The 27,575-nt window shown below is 51.0% G+C and overlaps 15 protein-coding genes across 15 annotated transcripts; 6 read left to right on the top strand and 9 right to left on the bottom strand.

Moving 5' to 3' along the window:
- Window positions 1-237: 237 nt before the first annotated feature.
- On the bottom strand, window positions 238-3,987 carry SAICODRAFT_33216 (DNA-directed RNA polymerase II complex subunit Rpb2; the record flags this gene model as incomplete). Its single annotated transcript, XM_019168274.1, has 3 exons — window positions 238-253; window positions 306-533; window positions 584-3,987. 3 exons carry the CDS (start codon window positions 3,985-3,987, stop codon window positions 238-240), a joined length of 3,648 nt encoding a protein of 1,215 aa, XP_019027004.1.
- A 394-nt stretch (window positions 3,988-4,381) lies between these two features.
- Window positions 4,382-5,082, bottom strand: SAICODRAFT_16923 (uncharacterized protein). Its single transcript, XM_019165722.1, has 5 exons — window positions 5,015-5,082; window positions 4,937-4,959; window positions 4,840-4,873; window positions 4,747-4,781; window positions 4,382-4,687 (listed from the first exon to the last, which is right to left on the bottom strand). Exons 1-5 carry the CDS (start codon window positions 5,052-5,054, stop codon window positions 4,532-4,534), a joined length of 288 nt encoding a protein of 95 aa, XP_019027003.1. The 5' UTR covers window positions 5,055-5,082; the 3' UTR covers window positions 4,382-4,531.
- A 331-nt stretch (window positions 5,083-5,413) lies between these two features.
- SAICODRAFT_16922 (MRD1-like protein) lies at window positions 5,414-8,088 on the top strand. Its single transcript, XM_019165721.1, has one exon. It carries the CDS (start codon window positions 5,465-5,467, stop codon window positions 8,003-8,005), a length of 2,541 nt encoding a protein of 846 aa, XP_019027002.1. The 5' UTR covers window positions 5,414-5,464; the 3' UTR covers window positions 8,006-8,088.
- On the bottom strand, window positions 8,036-8,821 carry SAICODRAFT_5102 (actin-crosslinking protein; the record flags this gene model as incomplete). Its single annotated transcript, XM_019169030.1, has 1 exon — window positions 8,036-8,821. The coding sequence occupies one exon, from the start codon at window positions 8,819-8,821 to the stop codon at window positions 8,036-8,038; it is 786 nt and encodes a 261-aa protein (XP_019027001.1).
- Window positions 8,822-8,929: 108 nt separating this feature from the next.
- Window positions 8,930-10,585, top strand: SAICODRAFT_16920 (cytochrome P450; the record flags this gene model as incomplete). Its single annotated transcript, XM_019165719.1, has 3 exons — window positions 8,930-9,085; window positions 9,136-9,422; window positions 9,475-10,585. Exons 1-3 carry the CDS (start codon window positions 8,972-8,974, stop codon window positions 10,583-10,585), a joined length of 1,512 nt encoding a protein of 503 aa, XP_019027000.1. The 5' UTR covers window positions 8,930-8,971.
- A 262-nt stretch (window positions 10,586-10,847) lies between these two features.
- SAICODRAFT_5100 (uncharacterized protein) lies at window positions 10,848-11,642 on the bottom strand (the record flags this gene model as incomplete). The annotated part of the gene is made up of 2 exons (XM_019169028.1): window positions 10,848-11,440; window positions 11,501-11,642. 2 exons carry the CDS (start codon window positions 11,640-11,642, stop codon window positions 10,848-10,850), a joined length of 735 nt encoding a protein of 244 aa, XP_019026999.1.
- Window positions 11,643-12,436: 794 nt separating this feature from the next.
- Window positions 12,437-12,762, bottom strand: SAICODRAFT_28858 (uncharacterized protein). The gene is made up of 2 exons (XM_019167256.1): window positions 12,613-12,762; window positions 12,437-12,555 (listed from the first exon to the last, which is right to left on the bottom strand). The coding sequence occupies exons 1-2, from the start codon at window positions 12,733-12,735 to the stop codon at window positions 12,499-12,501; spliced, it is 180 nt and encodes a 59-aa protein (XP_019026998.1). The 5' UTR covers window positions 12,736-12,762; the 3' UTR covers window positions 12,437-12,498.
- A 57-nt stretch (window positions 12,763-12,819) lies between these two features.
- SAICODRAFT_69187 (PIN domain-like protein) lies at window positions 12,820-14,752 on the top strand. Its single transcript, XM_019170456.1, has one exon. The coding sequence runs from the start codon at window positions 12,909-12,911 to the stop codon at window positions 14,670-14,672; it is 1,764 nt and encodes a 587-aa protein (XP_019026997.1). The 5' UTR covers window positions 12,820-12,908; the 3' UTR covers window positions 14,673-14,752.
- Window positions 14,753-14,912: 160 nt separating this feature from the next.
- On the bottom strand, window positions 14,913-16,273 carry SAICODRAFT_88154 (regulator of G protein signaling superfamily). The gene is made up of 3 exons (XM_019171537.1): window positions 15,290-16,273; window positions 15,106-15,235; window positions 14,913-15,043 (listed from the first exon to the last, which is right to left on the bottom strand). Exons 1-3 carry the CDS (start codon window positions 16,121-16,123, stop codon window positions 14,937-14,939), a joined length of 1,071 nt encoding a protein of 356 aa, XP_019026996.1. The 5' UTR covers window positions 16,124-16,273; the 3' UTR covers window positions 14,913-14,936.
- A 221-nt stretch (window positions 16,274-16,494) lies between these two features.
- On the bottom strand, window positions 16,495-18,317 carry SAICODRAFT_51951 (DUF155-domain-containing protein; the record flags this gene model as incomplete). Its single annotated transcript, XM_019169111.1, has 4 exons — window positions 16,495-16,597; window positions 16,653-17,250; window positions 17,306-17,776; window positions 17,828-18,317. 4 exons carry the CDS (start codon window positions 18,315-18,317, stop codon window positions 16,495-16,497), a joined length of 1,662 nt encoding a protein of 553 aa, XP_019026995.1.
- A 143-nt stretch (window positions 18,318-18,460) lies between these two features.
- Window positions 18,461-21,307, bottom strand: SAICODRAFT_16914 (uncharacterized protein). The gene is made up of 3 exons (XM_019165718.1): window positions 20,680-21,307; window positions 20,453-20,629; window positions 18,461-20,399 (listed from the first exon to the last, which is right to left on the bottom strand). Exons 1-3 carry the CDS (start codon window positions 21,083-21,085, stop codon window positions 18,568-18,570), a joined length of 2,415 nt encoding a protein of 804 aa, XP_019026994.1. The 5' UTR covers window positions 21,086-21,307; the 3' UTR covers window positions 18,461-18,567.
- A 478-nt stretch (window positions 21,308-21,785) lies between these two features.
- SAICODRAFT_51959 (uncharacterized protein) lies at window positions 21,786-22,567 on the top strand (the record flags this gene model as incomplete). The annotated part of the gene is made up of 2 exons (XM_019169113.1): window positions 21,786-22,043; window positions 22,097-22,567. 2 exons carry the CDS (start codon window positions 21,786-21,788, stop codon window positions 22,565-22,567), a joined length of 729 nt encoding a protein of 242 aa, XP_019026993.1.
- Window positions 22,568-22,745: 178 nt separating this feature from the next.
- SAICODRAFT_5093 (TPT-domain-containing protein) lies at window positions 22,746-24,415 on the top strand (the record flags this gene model as incomplete). Its single annotated transcript, XM_019169022.1, has 8 exons — window positions 22,746-22,918; window positions 22,971-23,009; window positions 23,062-23,113; window positions 23,168-23,268; window positions 23,321-23,409; window positions 23,465-23,596; window positions 23,652-23,947; window positions 24,002-24,415. The coding sequence occupies 8 exons, from the start codon at window positions 22,746-22,748 to the stop codon at window positions 24,413-24,415; spliced, it is 1,296 nt and encodes a 431-aa protein (XP_019026992.1).
- Window positions 24,416-24,501: 86 nt separating this feature from the next.
- Window positions 24,502-25,014, bottom strand: SAICODRAFT_52189 (RNA-binding domain-containing protein; the record flags this gene model as incomplete). Its single annotated transcript, XM_019169125.1, has 2 exons — window positions 24,502-24,662; window positions 24,714-25,014. The coding sequence occupies 2 exons, from the start codon at window positions 25,012-25,014 to the stop codon at window positions 24,502-24,504; spliced, it is 462 nt and encodes a 153-aa protein (XP_019026991.1).
- Window positions 25,015-25,397: 383 nt separating this feature from the next.
- On the top strand, window positions 25,398-27,564 carry SAICODRAFT_16910 (DUF1716 domain protein). Its single transcript, XM_019165717.1, has 6 exons — window positions 25,398-25,517; window positions 25,563-25,623; window positions 25,681-25,862; window positions 25,915-26,256; window positions 26,305-27,319; window positions 27,371-27,564. The coding sequence occupies exons 1-6, from the start codon at window positions 25,500-25,502 to the stop codon at window positions 27,508-27,510; spliced, it is 1,758 nt and encodes a 585-aa protein (XP_019026990.1). The 5' UTR covers window positions 25,398-25,499; the 3' UTR covers window positions 27,511-27,564.
- The last annotated feature ends 11 nt before the right edge of the window (window positions 27,565-27,575 follow it).

The raw sequence follows: 27,575 nt of genomic DNA, 5'->3' as shown, positions 1-27,575 counted from the left end.
TAATCTTTACCTTGTCTTAATGATACATCAATATCTTATTGAATCGCAACCTTAGCAGCAGCAGCTGAAGCTGCACGCTTTTCGTCAAAACATAAAAAGACAAAAAACCACATTTTTATCCCACTCAAGCTTTTGAACTCGCGAACTAATATCATCATACAACCCGTAAATGAAGGAACCAAAGCCTAGGTATTAAAACCTGTAGGATTGATGCCATGCAAATAAAAAAGAAAAGGCTCAGGTGAAAAGGCGTCTGCAAAAGCATGTTAGCATCATGAACAAGGGTGCAATATCATATCACTTACGGTGCAATGTTCATGGCCATGAGCTCCTGGAACAAAAGCTTGGCCGCATATGGAAGGTGAATCTGTGAGATTTGGGTTTTGTTGTGACAAGAACGACATTCGTACTCGTTCTTCTTCAAGTTGGCGATAGCCGTCAACCCACAAATATCACACACGTGGATACGGTAGGCATCGGAAGCATCAAACAGACGCTCCTTCAAGAATGCTGCCACACCATGGGATAACATACTATAAGGCCCGTTAGCTAAAGAACGAAAAGGGGGTCAATCGTTACACACCAATCACGTTCCATCTCTCCGAAACGCAAACCTCCATCTCTTGAACGACCTTCGACAGGCTGTCTTGTTAGGATCTGAACAGGTCCACGAGCACGGGCATGGATCTTGTCGTCAACCATATGCTTCAATCTCTGATAATAGGTAGGTCCGAAGAACACCTGCGCAACAAGCTTGCGACCCGTGTGACCGTGATACAAAACCTCGAAACCACGAGATTGATATCCATATTCACGAAGAGATTTCGAAATACGGTCAACCGTGATATCGGTAAAGGGTGTAGCATCACCTTCCAAACCACTGAGGGCACCAACTTTACTCAACAAACATTCAATCAAGTGAGCAACAGTCATACGAGAAGGAATGGCGTGAGGATTGATGATGATATCCGGTGTAACACCCTCGGCAGTAAAGGGCATGTCTTCGTGGCGGTAGGTGATACCAATGGTACCCTTCTGACCGTGACGAGAAGCGAACTTGTCACCAATCTGCGGAACACGGGTTGACCTGACACGAACCTTCACAAACTTCATACCTTCGGCGTTTGTCGTGACTGCAACTTGGTCGACGATACCGTTTTCCGTTGACTTCAATGGCATGGATACATCGCGCTTGCTGTGCAGCCTTGTCCTTTGACCCAACTCTTCACTGTCCGGAGCGATGGGTGCGGTCTTACCGACGATGATATCCTCACCGGAAACGCGGGTGCCAGGAGCGACAAATCCATCATCTTCGAGCTTGTCATACGTTCCATGCTTCATGCGGAGAGTAGTCTGACGCGTAGGCTTCTCAAACTCTTCCACAGTCTGCATGCCAGCCTTCTTCTCTGCATCAACATGGGATCGGTAGTACAAACTACGGAACAAACCACGGTCGATACTGCTCTGGTTCATAATAACCGAATCTTCCTGGTTGTAACCACTGTAAACCAGAATGGCGACAATAGCGTTTTGTCCTGCAGGAAGCTCACGGAAGCGAAGGTACTCCATAGATCTCGTAGTAGCCAGCGGCTTTTGCGGGTAATAGAGAATATTTGCCATCGTATCCATACGAGTCTGGAAATTTGACAAGAAGATACCCATAGCCTGCTTACCCATTGCAGACTGATATGTGTTACGCGGAGACTGGTTGTGATCGGGGAAGGGGATGATACTTGCGCACACACCCAAAATCATACTCGGGTGAATCTCGCAATGGGTGTATGTCTGTTGGTGTTTGCTTGCATAGGTCTTCAAGCGCTCACCGACAGCACTCTGATCCTGCTGTTTCTCCTTTGCAGGTTCCCAACCTGCCTTCACTGCCTTAGCCCAGTCGAGGTCTTCTGTGGTCATGGCGATCATGCAAGTCTCTTCTTCTTCCGCATCGATGTACTCAACGCAACCTTCGCGAACCAGAGAGTGCCAGTCATACGGCGCTTCGTTTGTCTCGATGTCATTGTCAGCATTGTATTTCGACTCGCGGATGCGCTCAACATGGTTATGGGTAATAACCAAATCACCACGTTTGTCGACCCATCCATTTTCCTCCGAAGGCTCTTCGTTATTAACGATGAACAACGGGCGCATAACACGACCCGCATCGGTGAAGATCCTCACCTCCCTCTCACGGATATCACGCACCACAGAAACATCAACTGGGATCTCCGCTGTACGACGCATGTCACGGAGTGCATTTACTAAAATGCTTGGGTCGCGGTGGACACCCAACCATACACCGTTTAAGAAGATTCGCGTAGCATCAGGAACAGCGTTCGCCGAATACTGCTCGAAGCCCTCAATACCCCAGTTGTTCAAGTTCTCGATGATCTGAGCGGAAGGTCGGCTCACGGAAATGTAGGACATGAGCGACAAGTTCTTTACCAAACCACAGGCTTGTCCTTCAGGAGTCTCAGCTGGACACACCAAACCCCAATGAGTGTTGTGCAACTGACGAGGTTTCGCGATCTTTCCGTCACGACCAATAGGCGTGTTGGTACGACGCAAGTGAGACAACGTTGAAGCAAACGTATATCTATTCAACACCTGAGACACACCCACACGATTGGCCAATCCCTTTGCCTGGTCACCCCAGTTACCAGTAGCAAGAGAGTATTTCAAACCCTGAGTGATGGTCGAAGTTTTCATACCAGCAGCAGCGTTGAACTCCTTGCCTGTCTCAACACACTTTTGCATGTATTTGTAGACATCACGGCTGAGTTTCTTGAAGAGCATACGGAAAAGACCGCCGAGAAGAGGACCAGCGAGATCAAGACGCTTCTTGCCGAAGTGATCACGGTCATCCTGATCTCTTCGCTCCAAAGCGCAAAGCAGAAGTCTGTGACACATGTAACCCAAGAAGAATGCCTTGCGATTCTCAAACCCAACTGAAGTAGTGATGTGAGGCAACAACTCCTTCTGCATGATATCGTGCGCATACCTCAGACGCTTCTCGCGACCCATTTGTGGGTTGTTACCACGTCTGCCGATGTAGTCCAAAGCAAGATCCTTCTCCAAGATCACGTCAGCTTCTTCCAAACATGGCTTCAAAAGATCAAGCATTTGGTAGTCATTCTCGTCATAACAGATACGCTCCATAATCTCACGATCGTCCACAACACCCAAGGCACGGAAGACAATTGCGATAGGGATGTCAGACTTAATGTATGGCAACGTGGCCTTCAAAGTGTTGCCCACACCCCTCTCCTTGTCACCCGACTTTCCGAATTTGATCACTGTCGACGAAATGAGTTTACTTCCCTTCTCAACAGCACTCCGAAGTTCCGCTTGCCAGAGAACTGGACTAGGAGCGCTCTTCTTGAAGACCTGCACGGTATTTGCTGCAGAGCGCTCTTGCGCGATGATGACTTTCTCGGAACCGTTGATGACGAAATAACCTCCCAAATCATAAGGACACTCGCCTTGCCGTTGCAAGTCACCATCAGAAAGGTCATTCAACAAACAGTAGTTACTCCTCAACATGATTGGTACACGACCCAACTCGATCTTAGAAGGCGCGGCGTCCTCATGTTCAATCTCCCATTCAGTGTCGGGTCCAGTAGCACCGGGAGCACTAGCAATCATTTTCCTGGTCGTGATGTCGACATAAAGCTTCGCGGCGTATGTAAGATTACGCATACGCGCTTCAGCCGGGTATAGCATAGTAGGTACACCATCGGATTCTGTATGTTCGGGTTTCGACAAATAAATCTGTCCAAACTGAATTTCATAGCGAGCAGTGCGGTCGCCATCTGTGTCGGTGTGCTGATTGAACGCATCGAGGGTAATGACGTTGTCATCGTCAACGACGTCTTGGATCTGATGCATGATAAAGTCGTTGAATGAGTTGATTTGAGTGAAGACCAAGTTGTGTGCGTCGAAGAAGGAGGAGATCAACGTCCAACAATCCTCCTGCGACAGGCTATCGTCCATTTGGTCTCCCTCCGCTGCCTGCTCAACGTCATCCCCGTATCTCTGATAAGCACCCTCCCATTCATCCATACTGGTTGATATACGCTTCAGTGATTACTGGCGAGACGCGGTTTGAGACGATGGCGACGCCGACGATGGAGCTGCGCGACGGACAAGGAGACTATCGGAGGTGAAGATTGCCGGTCGAGAAAACGATCCCGTCGATTGCTAAGCACTGATTGACCGGGACCCTGGCAATTCCGGGGGCGGTTGTTGCTGTGTTGCTGCTCTGGAGAGTTTTGGTACGTAGACAGACAGCTCATGTGTCCTGCAATGCCAATGCTATCGCGACCGCCGAAAGTCGAAACTTACAAGGAATGTACACGAGGTAATCAGAGCATTTATATTGCAAAAAGGGTAAAAAGATAAAAATGCCAAGCGTGCTCCAGAAACTCCCCAAGACCCTATCCCGATCTGTGTCGCGATGTCAGTCCACGGTCTGAGCGCACCTGCGATACGTAGCGACGCCTGGGGAAACATTGCCAGGCTCGGTAAAAGGAGAAACTCACTTGAACAAGAGAAAAGCAATCTGACCAAGGTAGAAATAGATAAAGTGTTTGGACTCGTGTGTCACGTAGGAACCGAAGTTCCTCCCGACGATACAGTGCCATGTCGAGCCGAAACGCTTGTCGAAATCTCGCTTCAAGTATGCCGCAATATCCTGCGAGAGTGATGCGTCAGCGGTTGTTTGCATAGATGTAAAGACTCAGCCCGATGAACCTTCTCAATGTTGTACTTCTCCATGGCCGCGGTAGCTATAGACATAGTTAGCTATCCGTTCAGCTGTTTCATAAGACAATAACTGCTACGCACCAACTTCAATTGCAGCGTTCTGCATCTCTTCCGACTGTCGAGCAGGCAACATGAGTACTTTGGCCTTCTGCGTACCCTCGAGTTATATTTGACGTACCATGTCGGCAGACTTAATGACAGCTGGAGACAGGGTCAGTGGACACGTCAAAGCAAACGATATTGCAGCAAGACTTACCCTTCGTCTCCTTATCGTACGGCGACATCTCTGCTACCATGTTGCTGGAGAGTATCCACGCAATTGAGCCGACACCGGTTGCAATTGACAACTAGTACCGCGTAGATTTCGCAGGTTAAGTCACTGTACAGCGGCGCACGCGGCCGCGGGGTGGTGGCTGCATTGATCTCGCGAATGAGATCTGCTGGCGGACAATTGGCCTGAAGATCGAGCAGAGATTCGTGAGCTGTTGTCTATCGATTCTTCATCTCCGTCTCCCCCGTCCGTTACCCTGACTCGCTCCTCTCCGCCGAGGATAAAACACGTGACCGTTACCGTCACGGCGACAACCCCTCTGGCCAAATTTGCTTCGATAAGGTTCTTACCTGCAGCTGGAGGCGCGATAAATGGAAAAACATTTGAACAGGCAACAAAACATCTGAGCAGACGGCGTAGATCAACCCCGTCGGCATGTCAAATACCCGTATTATCGTCAAGAACCTGCCTCAGAGGCTCTCTCAGGATGGGTTCGCTAAGCACTTCAGCACCCACGGTGAGGTGACCGATGTCAGACTCGTTACCAACAAGAAGACTGGCCAGTCAAGAAGGTTTGGTTTCATTGGTTACAAGACGGCGAAGGATGCTGAGGAGGCAATCAAATGGTGGAACAATACCTTCGTTGGAATGTCCAAGGTGGAGGTATCTTGGGCTAGGGAGTCTGGTGATGCGGATATGCCTAAGGCGTGGTCTGCGCACACTCCTGGTACCACTGCCTATAACATCGCACACGCCCCTCCTGCCGCTGTTACCGAGGACGGATCAAAGAAGCGTAAGCGCGACGATGAACCTGCACATGACGCGTCACATATCGCCAAGTTGCGTGCGTTGGAGGAAGCGAACGACCCGAAGTTGAAGGAATTCATGGATGTCATGGCGGGTACAAAAGGTCGCAGAACCTGGGACAACAAGGATTCGGCTTTGGAGTTTGCCATGCAAAACCAAGACACAGTGGCAGTGGCGGAACCGCAGATGATGCAATTGGTGGAAGGAAAGGACGACGATGAGTACGATGAGCTTCCGCCGAAGCAGGTGCACCAGGATGTTGTCAGTGAGCTTCCGCTTGCGGAGGAGATGTCTGTGAATGTGAAGGAAGCTACGGAGGAGTCTGTACCTGCTGTACAACCTGAAGGGATGTCGGATATGGACTGGCTGCGTTCGCGTACCAATCGCTTGCTTGACCTTGATGAGGAAGACACTTCGATGCCCCCTGTTCGTCCGCCTGCTCTTACATCTGTTGTCCGAGAGGTGGCATCAAACCCTTCAGGTTCTGAGAATGCCCCGCTTGTCGCCGAGCCCCAGGATGAGGAGGCAGAAGACCATGGCGCTGCCGCAGAAGAGGAGATCCTTGAACAGATCCAAAGCACTTCCAGGTTGTTCTTACGAAACCTTCCTTTCACGGCCACCGAGGATGATTTGCGAGCTTTGTTTGGTCAGTTCGGTGAGGTTGAGGAGGCTCACATTCCGATCGACAAATCAACCAATTCCGCCAAAGGCTATGCTTACATTCTATTTACTGCGCCGTCTTCTGCCGTTACTGCATACAAGGCTCTCGATAGGCAGCATTTCCAGGGTCGTCGACTCCATATCCTTCCTGCTCAGGCCAAGCGTGAGCAGCACAAGCTCGATGATTTCGCAATCTCAAAGTTACCCTTAAAGAAGCAGAAGGAGCTTCGTCGCAAGGCTGCTGCGAACAAGGAGCAGTGGTCGTGGAACTCTATGTACATGAATCAGGATGCTGTGATCAGTTCCATTGCTGACCGGTTTGGTGTATCCAAGTCTGAGGTGTTGGACCCAACGAGCTCGAACGCTGCTGTCAGACAGGCTTTGGCCGAAACGCACGTCATTCAGGAGACGAAGGAGTACTTGAAGTCAGAAGGAGTGGATCTGGACTCCTTCAATAAGAAGGAAAGGAGCGACAATGTGCTCTTGGTCAAGAACTTCCCTTACGGTACTACCGTGGAAGAGCTGTCAAAGTTGTTCAGTGACTTTGGAGATCTTGGGCGTATCATTCTACCGCCTGCTGGTACGATCGCTATCGTTGAATTCTTGCAATCCGTCGATGCCCGAACGGCATTCGCGCGCTTGGCTTACAGAAGGTTCAAGGAAGCGATCATGTATCTGGAGAAGGCGCCGCGAGGTATCTTTGATGGTGAGAAGGCTGCTGCAACTAATGTCACAGCAAGTGGCCCTGTTCCCGTGGATGCCAAGTCCACGGCTGACGAAGTTATGGCTGCTAACCCTGTCGATGTCGACGCCATGGACAGCGCTACCTTGTTCATCAAGAACCTCAGCTTCAAGACCGAGACTGCTGGACTCATCGAACTCTTCAAACCCCTCAACGGCTTCTTGTCAGCCCGCGTCAAGACCAAGCCGGATCCTAAGCGTCCGGGACAGACACTCAGCATGGGTTTTGGTTTCGTCGAGTTTGCTAGCAAATCCACGGCCATGGCTGCTATGAACGCCATGCAGGATGTCACCCTCGACGGCCACAAACTTCAAATCAAGGTTTCCAACAAGGGCGTGGATGCAGCCGCAGAACGCAAGGCGGGTGATCAAGCAAAGAAGGCAGCCGCTGCCTCCACAAAGATCATCATCAAGAACCTGCCTTTCGAGGCGACGAAGCGCGATGTCCGCGAACTTTTCGGAGCATACGGGCAGTTGCGCACGGTCCGTGTACCCAAGAAATTCGACAACTCTGCTCGCGGTTTTGCTTTCGCAGAGTTTGTTACCACTCGGGAAGCGGAAAACGCGATGGCTGCGCTCCGGGATACGCATTTGTTGGGCAGGCATCTCGTGTTGCAGTACGCTGCTAAGGATGCGGAGACTGGCGAGGAGGAAGTTGAGAGGGCTCAGGAGAAGGTACGCAAGCAGATTAAGCTTGATGACCATGCGAAGGCACGCGGAGCAGGAGGTAAGCGTAGGGTTGAGATGGAGGAGCCTGAGGAGTTTTAGTTCATCGAAAGCCTGATAATCAAAAGATTGTTAAAAAGCTGCAAATTTATCACTCTTGCCCTTTACGCGGACATCGAGCAATGCCTCCTGAAACCCGCCTTCCCTGTATGCCTTTTTCAAATTCTTGATCTCGTGTTCCTTCAGTTTGCGTCCAGCCAACTTTTCCAGTTCCGCAGTCGATATTCTGTCTGTCTTGCCCGTCTCTTTGACCTCCCGCTTCCTAAACCGCGCTTGAATCCGTAGCTTGAACGTCTCGCAAAACCCAACACTCTCCGCATCACCTCTGATCTCCATAGTCCCACCCTTTGCATTCTCATCACAACTCAGGAACTTCTCGTACGCATTCTGGAAACACCACCCATCCCCATCTGTCTTTAATATTGGCGTCCACGTCTCTTGCGGTCCAATTGCCTCCTTTACACATGATAACAGACCAAACTTGTCGCATGACAGGTATTTCCCCTGTGCGCTCTTCAAAGAATACTTCTTCGACCCGGCGATTTCGGCAGCGACAAAGACTTGCCGTACATCATGCGGCTCCATACTCGTCGCCGGACTGTCCAAGTTCGAAACAAACACCTTGCCAGCCGTGTCCGCCGCCAAGGCAACGGGTGTATGTCCCGCGAACGCAATCAACACGGGTCCATTCAATTCCTCCAATAGCCGCGCATCGACCCATCCATCCTCCTGCTCTTCTGGTTCATCCTCTATCTGGGGTTTTGTGGGTTTCGCGGAGGGACGGTCGAGGGCGTCTTCACCTGCAGTTCTCTTTCTCTTCTTTGGCTTCTCGCCTTTGAATGACAGCTTTGATGGCATGTTGATGGTTGAGTGTAACGTAGACAGTAACGTAGACAATGTTCACATGTCCGATGGCGGGACGTTCCGCTGCCTATGTACAGTAGCGTCATATACGGTACGAGGCACGTCGGTGCAATATTACCCTGAGTACACCATCAGCATACAACCATGGACTATTTGACAAGGGAGAACGTGTTGAGTGCTGTCGCTGCTCTGATCCTGGCTCAGGTTGTTGTGTTTATCTTGAAGTTGCGAGCGGATAGGGCCAAGTTCAGAGGACGGGTGAGTAGCCTCCGATCGTCTCCAATGCTCAAAATGCTGACAGCGTACAGCCGGGTCCCCCGCACAGCTTCATATGGGGCCATCTCGGAGCAATGGGTGCCATTGCCAAATCCGATCACCATCCCGACGAGGTCTTCCAAGACTTCGCCAACAAGTATGGCGACGTTTACTACCTCAATCTTTGGCCCATGGCATACAACATGATGATCATCACGGATCCTGATGTCGCAGACAACCTGGCAAGGTCAATGGCTCCAAAGTCACCGACTTATCATGAGTCGGATGCTCTTATTGGGAAACATTCAATCTTGACCCTGGAGGGAGATGAATGGAAGAAGTCAGTCAATTAACTCTCGATGTATCTCGGACATGACTGACCTTGTCAACAGGCTCCGCAAGATCTTCAATCCCGGCTTTTCGTACAGAAACCTCGAGCCTCTCATTCCCGCCATCATGGAAGAGACGCAGGTCTTCGTAGAGAAGCTGGAGTCACTCGCGAAATCTGGAGAGGTGTTCAAAATGAACGAAGAGGTTACGGCACTCACGATTGATGTCATCGGCAGAGCCATTCTCAGTGTTCGCCTACACACGCAAAAGGACCGCTCTCATCCCATGGTGCACGCCTTTCAGAACATCCTTCACTTGACCGAATCCAGAGCGAGGTTCCCGCTCTTTGAGAACATAAGGCTGTACCGTCGATACCAGTATTGGAAGAACGAGAGGACGTTGGATAATTATTTCCGCGAGCAAGTCCGTGAACACCAAGTCAGGGCTGCAGCCAATGCGAAGGAAGGAGCAACTAAGAAAGACATGGATATCATCGACTTGGCTTTGCTTGATGCGCAGCGATCTATCGACGAGTACGCGCACCAAGCAAAGACATTCTTCTTAGCTGGTCACGATACGACATCGTCGGCCGTGACCTGGGCATACACCGAACTCGGCCAACACGCAGAATGCTTGAAAAGGCTCCGCGAAGAACACGACGCTGTCCTCGGCCCCGAAACAGCAAACGACACAGAAGCCCTCTGCCGAAAACTCAAAGCCAACCCCAGCCTCATCAACAAACTCCCCTACACCCTCCAAGTAATCAAAGAAGTCCTCCGCCTCTGGCCCCCAGCAGCAACCGCCCGCATGATGCAATCCTCTTCCGCAACCCTCCCAGTTAACAACGAACACTGGCCCGCCGACTACATGATCCTCTACATCCCGCACTACATCCTCCACCGCGACCCCAAAACCTGGGGACCAACTGCAAACGCCTTCGACCCCGAACGATTTGCGGAGGGGAGGGAAGTGCCGAAGGCGTATCAGCCGTTTGCTAAGGCACCGAGGAGTTGTATTGGGCAAGAGTTGGCGTTGATTGAGGCGAAGATTATTTTGGCGTTTACGGCGAGGAGGTTTGAGTTTGAGCCGCAGATCAAGGAGCCGTATCAGATTTCGCAGTTGACGGCGAAGCCTGTGGCGGCGATGCCGATGAAGATTAAGATTGCTGTGTGAGTTGGTTTGTCATGTTATTGATTCAGGCTTGGGTGTGATACGTTCGTTTTTACTGCGACCTACTCCGGGCTTAGGATTGAGGTCTCGACACAACATGATACCCATTATCTATTAGAAAAGTCTATGGACGTAAGCTTATGCTTTCCTTGCCCTATCCATGCCAAATCGCTCCCAAGCCATTAGTTGCAACTGCTAATACCCAATACTCCATGCATAAAAAGTCAAGACACCCGTCCTAATCGTACATAAGTTCATCTTCAACTCACACCCGTGACGACAGCACTGGATCGTGATCAATCTCATCACTCCCAACCCTCTCTCCATTCGCACCGTCCACACGCTGCTGTGAACCTTCCTCATACGCGAGCAGCATCAACAATGACACCGCAAACGCCGTAATCCCCGCATCAATCCCTCCAAAGATGAGCTTGAACACCTCCGCCGCCCATCCATTCGGCACCGTACAGCACCCATAAATCCCAGACAAGATGCCCACTCCGATACCCCAAACTGGTCCAAACAACACAACACCAAGCAACGCACCTTGCACAACGGTAACGAACACTCGCAAGATACGCGTCTTGAATGGAATCCCACGCTCAATGATGGACGAATTCGTGACCATCCATCTCAACGCATCATGTATGCGCCCATTCGGCTTCACTAGCGGGATTGGGGTGATATTATGTAACCGCAAATCACGAATGACCATCGAGGCGGTGGTGAGCCAGATCAGAATACCAGTGATGAAGACCGTGACACACGCATCACCAGCAAGCGTATTCGGGAACGGCCAGACATTGATTGTCTGGGATGTCGTCCGGTACATCGCTGTAGCGATACCAAAGTTAATTCCTGTGTTGAGTTCGTTAGCATACACTCCCGGTAAACGAGAAGACACGACGTCACTCATACCTCCAGCAACGATGGTGTTGATCAGGAACTGTTGTATACCGAGATAAATGATCTGACGAGTCGTCAAAACGCGGCGACGCCGGCCGGAGGCGTCGTAATGGGGGTCAACATTGCCGGGCCTCTCCTTCACAATTGGAGGCATTATGCGCGAAACTGGTGGTGATCAATGTATAGGGAAGCCGTCCAGATAAGTATAATGGATTGGAAGGCCAGCAGGTCGATGTATATAGGAGTGAACTTCACTTGTTCCAAGGTTTCTTTCGGTCGGTTCTTGCGGGCCGTCGGAGCCGAAATCATTGAAGCGACGGAGTTTGTTGTTGATTGACGTCAACGTGCCGCGCGCCTCGAAAAAGTTAAAGTGTTGAAAGGGTGAAGGGAACCGACAATGGAAAAATTGAGGGATGGATAGATTTGCCAACTGAATGCCGCCAGAGGTGGTTTGACTGGCGATGGCCGGTCGTGGTAGCGTATACGCCGGCTCTAGATCTTCTACGTACACTCTGTCGCAAGGTGGCGGTTACCCACATGTCGCAATTGCAACAAGTCCGAGCTCAACCGCAATAGTACTTGGAAATTAGCATTCTAGAATGAAGTAACACGGAATGGATATCGGCCCGACTGACAGCGTGTCAGTAACGCTGCTGTAAGCGAACCCTTATTCCGCCGGCACGGTCACATGGCCAAAGTTCCAAAACGAACGTTCAGTCATCGGTGACGGTCCTGCTTTTCGTTCTCAGTGACAGGTCGGATACTGTCGCATTCACAAGGTATGGCTGCTGCAGCGAACGCCATGAAGGACGGAGGACTAATGATATTGTACACATTTGTACAGTAGATTGATAGAGCGCAAAACCAAAACGCCTTCGAACCAAAAACAAAAGATCTGCTCTCAAAGCAGTTTGATGATCCCACAGATCATGTAAATGCCGGATTTTGCACTCTTTATCCTGACATGTCCAACTTTTCACTTGTCCAATTCAACGTCATCTCAGTTCAGCTTACACGTCAGGCAAAATGGAGGCACCCATGGGGCTCTGGAGGAAACCGACAGCAGCCTGAAGAAAGGTCAGTCAAACCTATCAAATGCGACAAAGAGAGACGAATTCACTTACAGCAAAGACGCCGATAGCCCAGACGAAGGTGCGGTTCTCCTCGGAGAAGACGGCATTGATAGTAGACTTGACGAAGCCAGGCTGAGCACGACCAGAGACAGCGACGTTTCTTGAGGGAGCCATTTCGTATAAATAATTATTGAATTTTCTGGAGTGACGTTTCTGAGCGGCTGCACGACCACGTCCGGGAATTTGGAGGAGGAAGGTGTGGCGGTGGAGTCTACGATACAGTGAGGCGCAGCGAATACAGTCAGTCCAGAACGGGGCGGTGGACGACCGCACCTGGTCTTTGCAAGATGGGTGTACTTGGCTTTACAGAATACCTGAAGCTATACGCTCCGGCAGTGCTCCGCCCATTCAGTTATAAACACCTCAGACAAACGCGAATAGCTATCGACTCCACACTTCACCTTCGCAGACTGTTCGCATCACCATTTGACGACGAAACTCCGAAGAAACATATCGTCTGGACGATACGACTCCTACGTCTTTGTCGAAATCTGAAATGCGCGCCGATTGCTGTTTTCGATGGGAAAGGAGCGAGTGTAGCGAAGCAGAAAGAACGAGCGAAGCGAGCAAAGATCAGGGCGGAGTATCAACGGCAATGTGGTGATACGGAGGCGAAGAGAGGTCGTTTACGAGCTTTGGATGAAATTGCTACTGCTCTGAGCCAGGTCAACAAGCCGGCCGTACGGCTTTCCATCTTGAACCAGGTCAAGAAGAGGTTAGATGCTGCGCCAATCATCGAGGGATCGACGGAGCAAGCGGAAGCAAAGAGGAGCATCTTATGGCTCCTGGAAGAGTCTAAATCTTTAAACGCCGAAGTGATAGTTGATGAAGAGACTCTTGTAGAAGAAATTACGCCGAAGGTACAAGTGCTGGACAATTCCGTCAAGGTGTCCATGACCGAACAGAAGGTCGAGCCACCTCCTGCAACTCCAGCAGCTCTACCGCCCTTTAAAGAAGGCATACCTCCTGTCGTGTCTGACCTGGAACTTACATCCATCTCAACAAAACTGACCGAGGGTTTCACAACCTTCTTGACATCGTCATCTGCACCATCTGCCTCCGAGCTCGATATCCTGTCTCGTGTGCTTCACCCAGAGCCAGAGACCAGAGATGTGGAGACAGTCACAACCACCACTGTTATCGTGACATCGCCAACCTCTGACGTCCTTACCGACTTGACCGATCTTCGTTTCGAAACGTACGAAGCGCTGACCGTACTGAAACGTCGCACTGCTATGCCCACATTCCAAGAATACGAGGAGACCAAAGAAGCTTTCCGGATACTCGGCGTGCCTGTCATCAGTTCACCGGATGGATATGAAGCTGAAGCAGTCTGTGCTGCTCTCGTGAAGGAGGGGAAGGCGGAATATGTGTCGTCAGAGGACACGGATGTCGTGATATTCGGCGGCAAACTCCTTCGATGGTTCTCGGCTGCACCAACCATGAGCGATTTCTTCTTCCGCGCGTCCAAGCGACTGCAAATGATCGATCCCGTAGAGGTTCGAAAGGAATTGGGCGACATCTCCACGGATAGATTGATCGACCTAGCGATCCTGTTGGGTACGGATTTCGCACCAACAATTGAGAAGCTTGGACAGAAGGGGATTAGGAAGGTATTCACGGATTCGAAACGGATCGAAGACCTTGTTCGCGAGCTGCCGCACATCATGGTCAAATCGACTGGTAAACCGAAATTTGCCATACCCGAAGGATATCTAGAGGAAGTGGAGGTTGCGCGAGAAGTGTTTCGTGTTCTACCTGATGTAACGTCAGAAAAATCGATCGAGATTGATTCATGGCTGAAGACTAGTGAGGAAGAGTGGAACGAAAAAGAGGACAAGATCATGGGAATGTTCAACATTGAAGAAGTGCATATTTCAGGAAGAGAAGAACGGCCGACCACTTCCCATACTCGTCTGCTTGAAGCCGAGTCAAAGAAAATGAACTTCTCGGATAAGCCAAACGGTGCTGATGGGCTCAGTGGTGTCAAGGATGACACAGAGATCAAAGACCCTTTTGGAATGGCGCTTTTGGGGGATAGGCTGCTCTGAGAGCAGCACCTGTTGTGAATTGGACAAGCTTCAAGGCAATGCAGGGTTATGGCGTTCATCGTATTATAATATACCATAACGATATCATTCATCTCAATTACCGAAATTAAAACTACACATCCCCGCCAAATAGTTGCATATAAGGGTATCACAACCAACCCGGACCAGTTCCACAAAATGTGCGAAAAAAGAGACCCAAATCGCGCCTGAAGAAAAGAAAGATAGCGGTACATCAACATGCGCGAGTGCGTCTGCATAGGCCCGTCATAGCCTGTGTCCGGGTACCAACGAAAATATCAAAGTCAGAGCTGCCGTGATGACACAAATTAGGGCTAACATCCAGATTGCACGTTGGCTAAGTAATGATCGAACTGCGAGACGAAATTAGCTTTGAAGCATCGACGATATCGACGATGTCGATCTCGTATCTTACCATATGGCTCACGAATGCGCATGAAAGACATGAACGTAGATTCGCTCAAACCCGCCAATGCAAGTAATGGGTCGAGGTTGTATTGATGTGACATGAGAGCATACACACCGACGAAGAATGGAAGGAGGACCTGTAGGACCTTGATTAGCATACCATGAATGCGGTAATCTAAACAAAAGCTTACCCAGACTCTCGTACTCTTCGAATAATTGAGGAAAATCAACGAAAATGCCGTCCAGAATGCTCCAAACATGGCCATCAACCCAAGAATCAATCTGAACAGCGCTGACGGCGGTACCAAGTTCCCTAACGCCTTCGCTCTCAAGAATCCTGGGAATGCATCCCTCTCCATCGCCTGAAACACATACTCCTTCGCATCATCGAACACCTCCGGATCATCACGTCCATCCACTTCAATGGCGTTACTCACACCATGGTGAATATGGCTCGGCAGCGCAATCTCCCTCTCCGCTCCCCTGACAAGATACGTATACAAAATCCTCTCCGCAGAAGCCCTAATATCCGCGCGATTGACTGTATGCTCCGGGCTCGGAGCAAGTCCCTGCGCACCTTCCCTCGACAACGACGATCTCCAACTCTGGCGATTCTCGGCTTTGTCGTATGCTGCATTCACCGGCACACCCTCTTGCGTGAATGTCGGCGAGCTCTCAACCGAAGCTCCTCCCTGCATGGGATGACTCCTCAAAAAGGGGCTGATCGCACGATCACCCTGCTTCTCGTACGCAAATTCATCACTACTTCTCGGTGCTTCAGAATAATGGGATTTTTCGTTATTTTCGGGTACGTCTGGCGTAGCATTCAATACCGAACGTCGTAGTTCACGGACGTATAGGCGGCATAACGCGAGGTGCTGTTCGCAGTCGAGGAAGAAGTCAAGGTAGTCAACACTACGTTGTTGATCGCGCATATAGAGGTAAAAACTGAAAAGATCAACGGGTGGGGCGGATTGACGGTGCAACACCTCGCCAAGAGTCGGTAACCGGGTCTTTCCTGCCATGTTTGTATGCTGTGAGTACCGTGCGCTGAAAGCAGCTGTTCACTGGGTGATATCGCGACGAAGCGACGCTGTTGATATCAATTGAATGGCCGGCTGGATCCCGTAACGCTGTTTCCCAAATGTATTACGGCCTTGTTGTTACATTGTCCGTTACGATACTGTATGCAGGGGTTGCAATTGCTGGGGGCCGTGTGGGATTATATGCCTTGGTGAGAAACGAGGATGCCCAACTTGAATTGGTGAAGATTGCAATTGGATGAATAACATCATGATGGTAATTTTATTCCATGGCCATAGCATAACGAGAGTACGATGTAACGCCGAAAACACCGAATAAGGAGACACGAAGATGTGCTTCAACCCACCCTTCCTCATAGTTCTCTTCCTGACCTCAATGCCCTAAACCGGAACACGACTTCAATCGTCGTCAATGCAATTGACACCAAGATGAGTAGAATGATGATGAGTGTGATTCTATAGCACAAGTTAGTGTTGAGTACCACTTGTCGGAGATATTCTTCCAACATACCTGCTCATGTTCGTATCATTCGTCGAATCCGTCAAGATATCCAGTAAATCAAAGATAACTTGACACCTCTCATTCAACACAAGGATCCTCGGTCTCAGCTCCAAGTACTCTCGCACAGCGGTATAAAGCGGATTCAACGCCGGTTCAGAATCCCAGAAGAACTCGGGCGTATCCAGCACATTACTCGACAAATTCACGTCCACTCTCAACTTGAAAAGTCTACCAGACATCTTGATAACCTGTTCTCGCGTAAGACCCAATTCACCGGTCAACGCAAGATGTCGCGGTACACTCTGCGCGCCCTCCATAACGGTTTCCATTCTGCCCTCGAACAGTGACATTTTCGTACTTTGTGCGATTGCGTGTGACATGGCGAGTTTAATCATGTGATCTCCGGAACGAAGAGTGATCATGTCGTTGAAGATACGGGGACGTAGTGTATTCGGGGAGTACTCAAAATGCAGTTCTTCCGTCTCGACATCGATTTCACGTAGTGGACGGAGGTAAAGTTTTGCGAAGGTGAAGTCGGCTAGGATATCCCGTTCTGCTGCGGCGGAGAAGTTCCAGAAGACGATTACTCCGTAGTTGAACACAAACACTGCAAAACCATGTTAGCGGCGTCCATCGCTCGGAGCCGGGTTAGCATCACTCACTTTCAGCATGCTTCAACATAGACTCGACGTCCAAACTTCCCCTTCTCGAGTGTTTACCAGATATCGTTGGATCCGCCGACGCCGACCTCGATCCAGGCCTCGACAAACTGTGGGCCCGACTCCTTTGCTCCCCATCCTGCTCCTCCCTGCCGAGCCCATTATCCTCCGACGACTCCGCAATCGTCTCCAACACAACCTGCGGCACCCTCTGTTCATCCAACTTATTCGCCAACGCAGCGAAATAATCATGTGAGTGATCCCGGTCTTCTGAATACTGGATGGCTTGTTCGAGGAGGGAGCCCCCGCCGGGTGATATGACTTCGGGACTTGACATGACTCTGCAGCCAATTCCGGGAAGTAGCGGAAGGCAGTAGGGGACGTACATGCATTCGTCGTAGACGCGGGGGCGGACGGAGTGTCGTTCGCGAAGGAACTGTGCTGTTGCTTGGAAACGGATACCTTCGGCCACGGCTGTCAAATCTGTTAGTGGATGCTTTACGCAATAAGACAAACATTCCTAACCATATGCTGTAACCCTTGGTAGATTTCTCTCCTCTCTGGCATGCTTCGTCAACCTCTCGGAAAATGACCTCTTCGGTAGTGCAGGTTTCGCAGCCTGTGCTTGAATTCTCGGTTCATCATCCTGCGGCGGTCCAGCATCCTCATCCTCACTCTCAAAACTCGCTAACCTCGATTCACTACCGCTACTCTCCGGTAATAGCACGAGCTTTTGTGACGTCTTTGTCGTTCGCTGTGGTAATGCATCTTTGCGCCCGATCCCAGCCGGTGCACGGCGTCTTGCAGATGGAATTTCAGATGTAGATGCTAGGAGACTCTCGACACTGACGCTGTGTAATCGTGATGCGGCATTCTGGAGCGTTCGGGGATCGGGGGTGGTATACTGTCTATTTCGTGGTGTAATGGCAGGGCGGCGGATCTGACCGAGGGCACCCTTGCGTAGACCTGTCGTCTGAATGAGAGGCGTACGCTGATTTGGTCTCTGATCCGTCATGCTATCCTCCTGGTTCTCGTCTACTTCGGCGTTGTACTTCGTACTTGGAGTTTATTTCGGGCCTGTAGCGTCGATCGGAATCTTCACGTGAATAGCCATCACATCACGTACTGCAGCGACGGTACGGGTAGGGACATGAAGAGCAGGTTACAGAAGTCAAAGATCCGTATAGCTATGCTAAGTACCAACTGATAGTAAACTCCAAAAACACTTCTCATTTTGTCTCCCGAAGCTTGGCCAGCAAGCTTACTTAGAAACCTAATCCCTCCTCATCATCACTGCCCTCCTCCTCGTGGTGCTCAAACAAATTCGGGTCAAAGAAGCTCTCCTGACTCGCATCAACGTTCTCCCGATCCTGCTCCGTAGCGTACATCCCGTGTCCCATGAATTGCTGTTGTTGTTGTTGCTGGTGGTGCTGCTCCAAGGCCTGCTTCTCAAGAACAAACTGCTCCTGCCTCTTGGCCGCAATCTTTGCCGGCGTCAGGAACAGTGCCATCTTGGGCGGCAATCCAGCCATCATGCCAGCATCCTCATCATCACTGTTATCCCCAGCCTTCTCCTGCACCTGCTGCTCATCATCATCATCCGCAAAAACATCCACCAATCCCGAAGGACGATTCCTCCGCGTCGGCACAGGGACAACTCCAGGAGCGAGGAACTGGGACTGACTAGGGACCGTCACATTCCCAGGCAACTTTTGCAAACCACCCTGCATCTGCATCTGCTGCATCAACAACTGCTGCTGCATAGGATTCTGCATAGGCTGGCCATGGCCGGGCATATGATGATGCTGGTACGGCGCAGGCAACGGCGTACTCATACTCCTCATCATCGTCGGGGACTGCATAGGAACGCTAGCATACGCTTGCTGCATATACTGGTTCTGCCCATACGACGCCAACGGGGAACTCTGCAACTGCTGCTGATAACTCGCGTGCTGGGGTCCAAGAGCAGACATGGGCGTCATGTTGTAGGAGGCCGATTGCGGGATAGTCTGCGGAGCCAAGAAATCGTACCCGCCAACGCCAGCTTCGTCCGCGTAGATACCCATACCCAATCCCCTCTTTGGGTCACTCATCATGTTGCCAGAGTACAACCCCGGTTGAGAAGGGCTAGGCCTTAACAACGGAGCCTGCATAGTGGTTTGCTGCGGCTGGGGCCTCAGACTAGCCGGTACGACAACTTCCCTCCACATTGTTTGTCCCGGAGCCCTCCCAGGCTCCTCCTTCTCCAACTCCCAAACCAACATGATGATCTTCGGCGCCCTTCCATCCTCAACATTCGAAACACCCATCAACTCCTGGACGATCGAGATCCCACCAACAGCGGTAGATGACTCCCTCTCCTTCTTCCTCCTCTCGCGCTCGTCAATGGCCTGCGTCTTCACATGTCCCTGAATTGTCGCCAACCCAGTCAAGAACGCCGCCCAGAAGTCCGTCGCAAAGGGAACACCAATCTTCGTCTTTCCCACAACTTGACTCTGATTCAACAACACATCCTGCCTCAGCTCCAACACCTTCGTCCCCATCGTATAAATCTTCGTCGTGCATCCCCATTGATGACTCTGAGCGAGTGCAGCATCACACAACAAACTCAGATGCGTCCTCAACACCGACTCCGCAGCCTGCACCTCCGGCAACGCAATCCCTGCCCTGAAATGCAAGATCTGCTCAGGGATCTGTCCATACTTGTACAACGAATCCGCCAAATACGGAAACCTCACCGTCCAATTGCTCAAACTCTCTAATGGCGTGGGCGCGAGTCCCGAGCGGAGACGTGTAAACATGTGAACGACTTGTTCCCTTCCTTGAGGTTCGTCAGTTGCAGACCATACGCAGAATGCGGTGGGTTTGAAAAGGCCGCGGGCGATGAGGGAGGCGGGTTGACCGGGTTGGGCAAAGAAGTGGGGGGGCATTTGTTGGAGGTTTTGCGGGGTTGGGCTGGGGTTTGAAACGGAGCGAGGTTTGGTGCCCATGAAGGGTTTATGATGGACGCCGTTGAGGGGTGTTTCGCCCATGCCGTCGTCGTCGTAGTCACCGTCTTGCTCATTGCCTGGGGTCGTGTCGCAGACGAGGCTCATGACTGAACGAGAACGTTAGTTCGAGTAAAAATTGCAGGATGTCACATGCACGTACACTCAGGATCATCCCTCTTCATGTGTTTCAAAACCTGCAAATGACTCGACACTTGCTTCCTGCTCCTGATCTTGCCAGTACGGCGGAAGATGTAGTCGGCAATCAACTCGTTTCTTCCGCAAGGCTTGCCATTGACAGAGATCTTGCGTCGTCCAAGCTTGGGGATTTTCTTGATAGCTATATATAAAGTCAGAAAACACTCAATGAAGGATACGACCAAAACTTACCCTGCATAAAGGCCTCCTCAACATCACTCGGCCAAACCTGATCTTCCTCTTCCTGCTTCGCCAACTCCTCAACAGTCTTCTTCGGCCCCGAACTACGTTCAGTACTCGCATTCGACTGTTGCGACGCGCCGCCCATACTCAGCCTCTGCTTCTTCCACGCGCTCGGATGATCCGGCGTCGTAAATCCATCCCGATCAACCGTCTTCCCAGCAGACGATCCATTGATCTTATAAACAGGAACATTCGAAATATCGCCCAACGGACGCTTCATAGAAGGTGGTGGGGTGACTTGTGGTGGAGACATTGCGGATGGTAATAGTCCGGAGGAGGATTGACAGTTGGTTGCTGAAGCTGATTGTGGTGTGAATGGTGGTTCGAGCTGCTGTGATTCTCGGACAGAGCTCATAGTCGTCTCAGAACGCGTTTTTGATGTTGATCCGGTCGAAGTGTACTACCAGAGTAACGTCGACAAAGGGAAAACTGGGTGGTATCGTAGGTAAAGGTCGTAGAAATCGCGTGGATTGCTCGGCAACAAACACGAACCAGCCCGTTTCTTACACGATCTCAATCAGATTTTTCGTATAGAAAACGCGTCGTGTCCGTAATTGGTGGTGTGAGTCTCGTGTGGAAGTGTGCGGACCACGGAATCAACGCTGTCCCACTCCAGATTTTGACGGGTCCTCGGATCCAGCTAGAGCAAGGCCTGCAGAATTGGACAAAGCCTCGGAGCGGCAAGAGTCGGATCAGTCCTCTGAAATTGGCAGGGTGCTAGTTAGAGTGGGTACAGATGAAAAAGCTGGCTGGAGGTAGGCGTCTGTAGCACTGATCCGACGAAGCAGCGTCGAAAAGTGGTGTGCTGCAATATCCGGCGAGGGGGTCCTTGTGTAATGCAGGCAGTGTTGTATGGGCTTGGGGACTGGGGTTTGGATGCAGTGTGATTTGAGGTCCATTAATCTGATCTCTGTCTACAGCGAGAAAGACGGTCCCGCTGACTGTCTACACTGTCTACGCTGTCCAGTCGACTCTTCATCTCATCTGGCCAAAACGCGCGCAATGTGAATTGGGGACTGTCTACGTTACACTGACGTCCTCGACCATACGCGACAATGACCCATAGATTAGCAACGCCGGAATTCCTGAATACAGTGAAGAAGGCATGGCCAAAAACTTCGACAGCACCGAATCCGTGGTATCTCATTGCTGCGATACCGTTCACTTACCTGAATTTACCACATGAAGTACCGCATATCGTACATCACGCATTGTCCGAAGATCCGGCAGATGGCCATGCCGCAAGACTCTCAATAGCCCGGAGAACGCGAGATGCACTCTTCAAGAGTGGAATCAACGGTGGTATGCCAAAGGTACTCACCTCTGACCCCTCTTCCTGCCAATGCACCGCTGATCGTGAACACAGGCAATCAACGCCCTCGCCGCCCTCCACGACTCCCTCCCCCCAGAACTCATCGACAAAGAACCCCTCCGCAATATCACCACCTCAACACCCCAAATCGCCGTTCATGGCGAATCCTTCTTCCGCCAAACCTACGCCTCCGCCGCCCCCATCACCCGCTCCCGCCTCTGGTCCATTTACCCCGACCTAGGCTACTACGCAACCCGCTACACCTACGGCCAAATATACGGCTTCACGGAAATACTAAATGCGGCGGAGACGAGCTTTGTGCAGATGGCTGCGTTGGTGAGTACGGAGGTTTGGCCGCAGGCGAGGGGGCATTATAGGACGAGTTTGAATAATGGGGCGAGTGTGGGAGAGGTTGAGAGTGTGCGGGAGATGGTTGTTCGGTGTTGTGAGAGAGTGAAGGGGGAAGGGTGGGGAGAGAGGGTACCGGAGATTGATTTTGATCAGGATAAGAATTCGAAGGCATGATTGCATATCAAGGTATTTCTTTACGCCTGAGAGAGAAGTCATCGAAATATCTATGTCGAGATCCAATCCTGCGAAACCTGCCTGTACCGCTACGCACACCCGAAGCACCCCCCATCGACCCGCATGGCTCCCGATAACACCGCCAACAGAGGGTATGACACCACAGGACACAGTTCCAATGGTCCACCGAAATCCCTCAATAGACAGAGATGATGACAACGACGCTGATATCACCGGTCTCCTGTACGCGCCGGAAGTGATCCTGGAGATCCCGGAGAACACCGTCAAGAAGAATGTCAAGAAGGAGTTGTGGAGACAAGGGCTGCTGAACGTGTTTTATATCGCGTCATGGTTCGTAACGGCGAAAGGGTGATTGATATTTGGCTAATTTTCGTGCGAACAGGTACTTCTTCTCGCTGTTGCTGTCGTTATACAACAAATGGTACGCTCAATACCTGGCATTCATTGATCTGCGTTGCTGACAGCTGGCACAGGATGTTCTCACCGCAGCATCTCAACTTTCATTATCCACTATTCATCACATCGGTGAGTCTCTCACTCAGACGGTTTCATCAACTGACACTGACGGGAATCTCACAGTTCCATATGATTATGCAATTCGGTATGGCCGCCGCCGTGTTATACTTTATCCCACGATTTCGGCCACCACGGGATAGCTTGTTCAGTTACGGCGACTACGTGTAAGGCATTACTCAATCACAGTAAGATCCTTGCTAAGAAATTGGTTAATAGGAAGAAGATCGGTCCATGTGGTATGGCGACCGGCCTTGATATTGGATTGTCCAACGCGAGTCTGAAGACGATCAGTTTGGCCTTTTACAGTATGAAGTCAAAAGCGTTGACTGCGTGTTCAATGATGCTGACGATTCAATACAGCTATGGTCAAGTCATCATCCCTCGGCTGGGTCCTCCTGTTCGCATTCATCTTCCGCCTCGAGAAGCCGCGAGCAAGTCTGATTAGCGTCATCGCGTTGATTACTGTCGGGGTTGTGCTGATGGTTGTCAAAGGTATGACCTTCGAGGTGATTCGTTGCATATCTTGGCATTAATTGAGGTCTTGCAGAGACAAACTTTGTCCTGATCGGTTTCCTCCTCGTCCTCACCGCCTCGGCACTTGGCGGACTTCGATGGTCGCTCACCCAGATTCTTCTTAAGAAGAACCCGGCGACGTCTAACCCATTCTCGACGATCTTGGTTTTGGCGCCAGTTATGTTCGTCACACTTATCGTGAGTGCAATCGTTACGGAGGGTATTAGCGGCTTTTTCACCAAGATGGGAGAGATCTGGCACGAGAAAGGGATTCTGACGATTGGGATCTTGTTGTTTCCTGGTTTCCTGGCCTTTTTTATGACAGCTGCGGTATGTGAAAGACTCCCGCGTCATACCATCTTGGCTAACAGAGTTCTTCCGCAGGAATTCTCACTCATCCAGTGCACCAGCGTCGTGACGCTCTCCGTCGCCGGCATCTTCAAAGAAATGCTCACGATTCTTGTGGGTCATGTCGTATTCCGCGACTCTCAATTCAGCGCACTCAACATATCGGGGTTGCTTGTCACGATCCTTGGTATCGCGCTTTACAACTACCTTAAGATCAAGCGGATGAAGAAAGAGGCGACTCAGGCAGCAAGGGATAAACTACGGCCCCAGGACGAAGAACACGCAGATACTCGGAGTAGAAAGGTGCAGGAGGACGATGACGATGTGGTGTTCGGATTGGGGAGCGAGGATGAGAACAATGATGAGGACCACCAACAGATTGGGAGACGACAGTCACAAGGGTCACATCCATCACAAGAGGAGACCAGACTACTTCGACCAACACGATAACTCTACTAGAATTCATGGCTATCAAAATATGGATATAAAGCCCAGGTTGACTTACCGTCATACCGTACAAGAGCCGATGTTAGGCTCTACCCGAGTTTCTTGATCTTCGGTTCCTGTGTAACCTTCTTCGCTTTCTCGTATGGCGCTGCTCTCTTCTTGTAGTCGAGCTTTCGTTGCTGGATGGTGGTTGGCTTGATTTCTGTGGTAGCCTTCCTGATCTTAACAGGGCGGGAGCCAATATACTTGCCTGTTTGTCATTGTTAGCAACACATTCCAAGAAAGGTCACACCTGACTGACCATTCATCTCTCTCGCAGCCTTCACAAACTCATCTGGATCCTTGAAGGATACGAACCCGAACCCCTTCGATTTCTGAGTGCGTTTATCGCGGATGACCCTCGCTTTGACGAAACTTGGATATTTCGAAAATGCCTTAGTCAATGTGTCGTCTGTCGTCTCACCACCCAAGTCTCCACAGAACAATCTGAAGTGACTTGGATCCCATTCTAGCAGTGTCTGATCCTCCCATACCTGACCTCCACCCTCCCTCACGACCGTAGTCTTCTTGTCCTTAGCATTCCATTTTGCTTCGTTGCGCATCTTTTGGTTGTCTTTGTGTTCGGCGGAGTAGATGGACTGTTGTTCTGCTATCGCTGCTTCCAGCGTTGGGTCTTGACCGGGCAAGGCGGGCACCTTTGGGTCTCGGAAGGGATTAACGATGCCTGGACCCACCCCAGCGGCGTTATAGGTGGTAGATGCCGGTGCAGCAGCGGCGGCTGGGTAACCGTAACCTGCTGCCGGTGCCGCTGGTGCCGCTGGATAACCTTGTGCTCCATATCCTTGCTGTCCATAGCCCTGCTGCCCATACCCCTGCTGGCCATAACCAGAGCCGTATCCTGACATTCTGTCTCAAGTTTGTAATGGGGGTAAATGCTAAGACGTTCTGTTCTGTACACGTACCGGTATGTATCGCAGGCGAAGGTCACCGAAGCCGCTGCTGCGCCACACGTGGCACGAATTAAGGTTCCCGGCTAACGCGCTCGTATATATGAACATTCGAAGCTCGAGAAATACAAACAGCGAGAATGGACGATTTCTTCAAGGTAGGTCTTGTTGGAATTGCAAGGAGCGCTGCTAATGTCTCCTAGAAACCTACTTTTCCAGCGTCTTCGTTGAAGCGAAAGCAGCCGCCAGCTGCCGATGATCCGAGTATGTTTGCAACTGTCAGTCATTGTTTGTGCGTCATGTCTAATGGGATCGTTGCAGCGGAGGCTTATAAGGCGTTGAAGCTTGATAGACCTGCCGAGGACGCGGACGCTTCGGCAGCTTTCGTTGACGAACCATTTATTGACGAAGAAGGCGGACGCTTCGAAGGATCTGGTCTTACCGAGGAGCAAAGCCAGATCCTCGACTTTATGGACCAGAATGACGCGGAACAGGATCAAACGGTGCGCCTGACTGGACCTTGTCGGTCGATGGGACTAACGCTCTTGTGTGCAGATTGACCGAATGACCATTCCTCAACTCAAGAAACTCGCCCTCAAGTTCGAGCGAGCAATCAGCAAGAACCACGAGATGCGTGCGAAATTCCTCGATCATCCTCAGAAGTTCATGGAATCCGAAGCGGACCTGGACGCGGAGATCAAGGGCCTTACGATTCTTGGTGAGACGCCCGAATTGTTTTCTGAGTTCGTGAAGTTGGGGTGCATCAGGAGTTTGGTCAACCTTCTGGCTCACGAGAACACAGATATCGCGATAGATGTGGTCGAGGTTTTGCGTGAGCTGACCGACGAGGATACGGACGCAGCGGATGAGGACATGAAAGCCCTGATCGATGCATTGGTGCGTTTACCCGCCTAACCCGTCAATACTCGCTAACAGGGTATACAGATGGAGGCCGAAATCATGGATATGCTTACGCAGAACCTCTCACGGCTTGACGAGTCGCAAGACGTTGATCGATCCGGTGTATATCACACACTGAGCATATTCGAGAACCTTGCGGCGCATGATCCTGCACTCGCTGAAACGGCCGTCCGTACGACCACCATCCTTCAGTGGATCCTGAAGCGTCTACAGGTAAAGGAAGCTTCTACCTCCCAGAACAAGCAGTACGCTGCCGAACTGCTGGCCATCTTAGTGCAGTCGTCTTATTTGAACCGCGTCAAACTTGCGGAACTTGATGGCGTTGATGTTCTCCTTCGCCTACTCTCACCGTACCGCAAGCGCGATCCGGCAAAGGGCGGCGAGGAAGAGGAGATGATGGAGAACGGGTTTGATGCTCTTTGCTCTGTCGTCGAGGAAGTCCCAGGCAAAGATAAGTTCGTCGAGGCGGAGGGAGTTGAATTGTGCCTCATCATGATAAAGGAGGGAAAGATGTCGAAGGCTCGTGCAGTGAAGGTCGTGGATCATGCTACGTCTGGTCGGCAAAGTGTAGTAGTGGCTACAAAGATCGTGGACGCCGGAGGATTGAAGGCGGTCTTCAGCATGTTCATGAAGAGACCGGATGGAGAGACGATGGAGCACATTCTCGGCATCTTCGCCTCGTTGCTACGACTGTTGCCGCTTGACTCGCCACCGCGAATCAGGACAATGGCGAAGTTCACTGAGAAGGATTACGAGAAGCTTGTGCGTCTGGTCGAGTTACGCAGGGAGTACGCGGCGCGTGTGGGTCAGGCGGAGCGACGGATTGCCAAGCAGAAGGCACAGGCAACCGAGGAAGATCTCAAAGAACGAGAACCTGAGTGGTATCTGCAAAAGATCGACGCTGGCCTATACTGTCTGCAAATCTTAGATACAGTTCTTGCCTGGATTTGTGCGGAAGATGATGGCGCAAAAGCCAAGTTGAATGCACTGTTGACGGAGGAAGGAAAGGACATTGGCCACGTGAGAGCCGTATTACAAGGTACATATCTATCCAGATGTGAAATGTTTGGTGTGCTAACACATAGTGCAGAGTTCATGGAGAACATTGACGATACAACGGCCGACGAAGCAGGTGATGAAGCAGATGGCGCAGCTGCCAAAGCTAGGGAGACCATGGAGGATGCGACAGAGCAAAAGGACATGCTCCAAACTCTTATTCACCTTCTTTAGATCTAGATAAGTTGGCAACCTTACTTCTGCCTTCCCATCCCGAACATGTCCGACAACGGTCTGGC

The sequence above is a fragment of the Saitoella complicata genome (assembly GCF_001661265.1).
Source record: "Saitoella complicata NRRL Y-17804 unplaced genomic scaffold SAICOscaffold_2, whole genome shotgun sequence".
Lineage (NCBI taxonomy): Eukaryota > Fungi > Ascomycota > Saitoellomycetes > Saitoellales > Saitoellaceae > Saitoella > Saitoella complicata.
Note: the sequence above shows the minus strand (reverse complement) of the source record. Positions and strands in the feature narration are given on the sequence as shown.

Excerpts from the sequence above, each read along its gene's own strand:
- SAICODRAFT_16923 (XM_019165722.1), bottom strand. The coding sequence starts at position 5,054 with ATGGTAGCAGAGATGTCGCCGTACGATAAGGAGACGAAGG. Across the intron at positions 4,874-4,936 it reads TCATTAAGTCTGCCGACATG|TCGGAAGAGATGCAGAACGC; the intron begins GTACGTCAAATA and ends CCTGCTCGACAG. Across the intron at positions 4,688-4,746 it reads AGAAGTACAACATTGAGAAG|GATATTGCGGCATACTTGAA; the intron begins GTTCATCGGGCT and ends TCACTCTCGCAG.
- SAICODRAFT_16922 (XM_019165721.1), top strand. The coding sequence starts at position 5,465 with ATGTCAAATACCCGTATTATCGTCAAGAACCTGCCTCAGAGGCTCTCT.
- SAICODRAFT_28858 (XM_019167256.1), bottom strand. The coding sequence starts at position 12,735 with ATGGCTCCCTCAAGAAACGTCGCTGTCTCTGGTCGTGCTCAGCCTGGC. Across the intron at positions 12,556-12,612 it reads GGGCTATCGGCGTCTTTGCT|GCTGCTGTCGGTTTCCTCCA; the intron begins GTAAGTGAATTC and ends ACCTTTCTTCAG.
- SAICODRAFT_69187 (XM_019170456.1), top strand. The coding sequence starts at position 12,909 with ATGGGTGTACTTGGCTTTACAGAATACCTGAAGCTATACGCTCCGGCA.
- SAICODRAFT_88154 (XM_019171537.1), bottom strand. The coding sequence starts at position 16,123 with ATGGCAGGAAAGACCCGGTTACCGACTCTTGGCGAGGTGTTGCACCGT. Across the intron at positions 15,236-15,289 it reads CGAAGAGTACGAGAGTCTGG|GTCCTCCTTCCATTCTTCGT; the intron begins GTAAGCTTTTGT and ends AAGGTCCTACAG. Across the intron at positions 15,044-15,105 it reads GCGCATTCGTGAGCCATATG|TTCGATCATTACTTAGCCAA; the intron begins GTAAGATACGAG and ends TTCGTCTCGCAG.
- SAICODRAFT_16914 (XM_019165718.1), bottom strand. The coding sequence starts at position 21,085 with ATGAGCTCTGTCCGAGAATCACAGCAGCTCGAACCACCATTCACACCA. Across the intron at positions 20,630-20,679 it reads TGAGGAGGCCTTTATGCAGG|CTATCAAGAAAATCCCCAAG; the intron begins GTAAGTTTTGGT and ends CTTTATATATAG. Across the intron at positions 20,400-20,452 it reads GAAGAGGGATGATCCTGAGT|TCATGAGCCTCGTCTGCGAC; the intron begins GTACGTGCATGT and ends GTTCTCGTTCAG.
- SAICODRAFT_16910 (XM_019165717.1), top strand. Across the intron at positions 25,863-25,914 it reads ACGCGGAACAGGATCAAACG|ATTGACCGAATGACCATTCC; the intron begins GTGCGCCTGACT and ends TCTTGTGTGCAG. Across the intron at positions 26,257-26,304 it reads AAGCCCTGATCGATGCATTG|ATGGAGGCCGAAATCATGGA; the intron begins GTGCGTTTACCC and ends CAGGGTATACAG.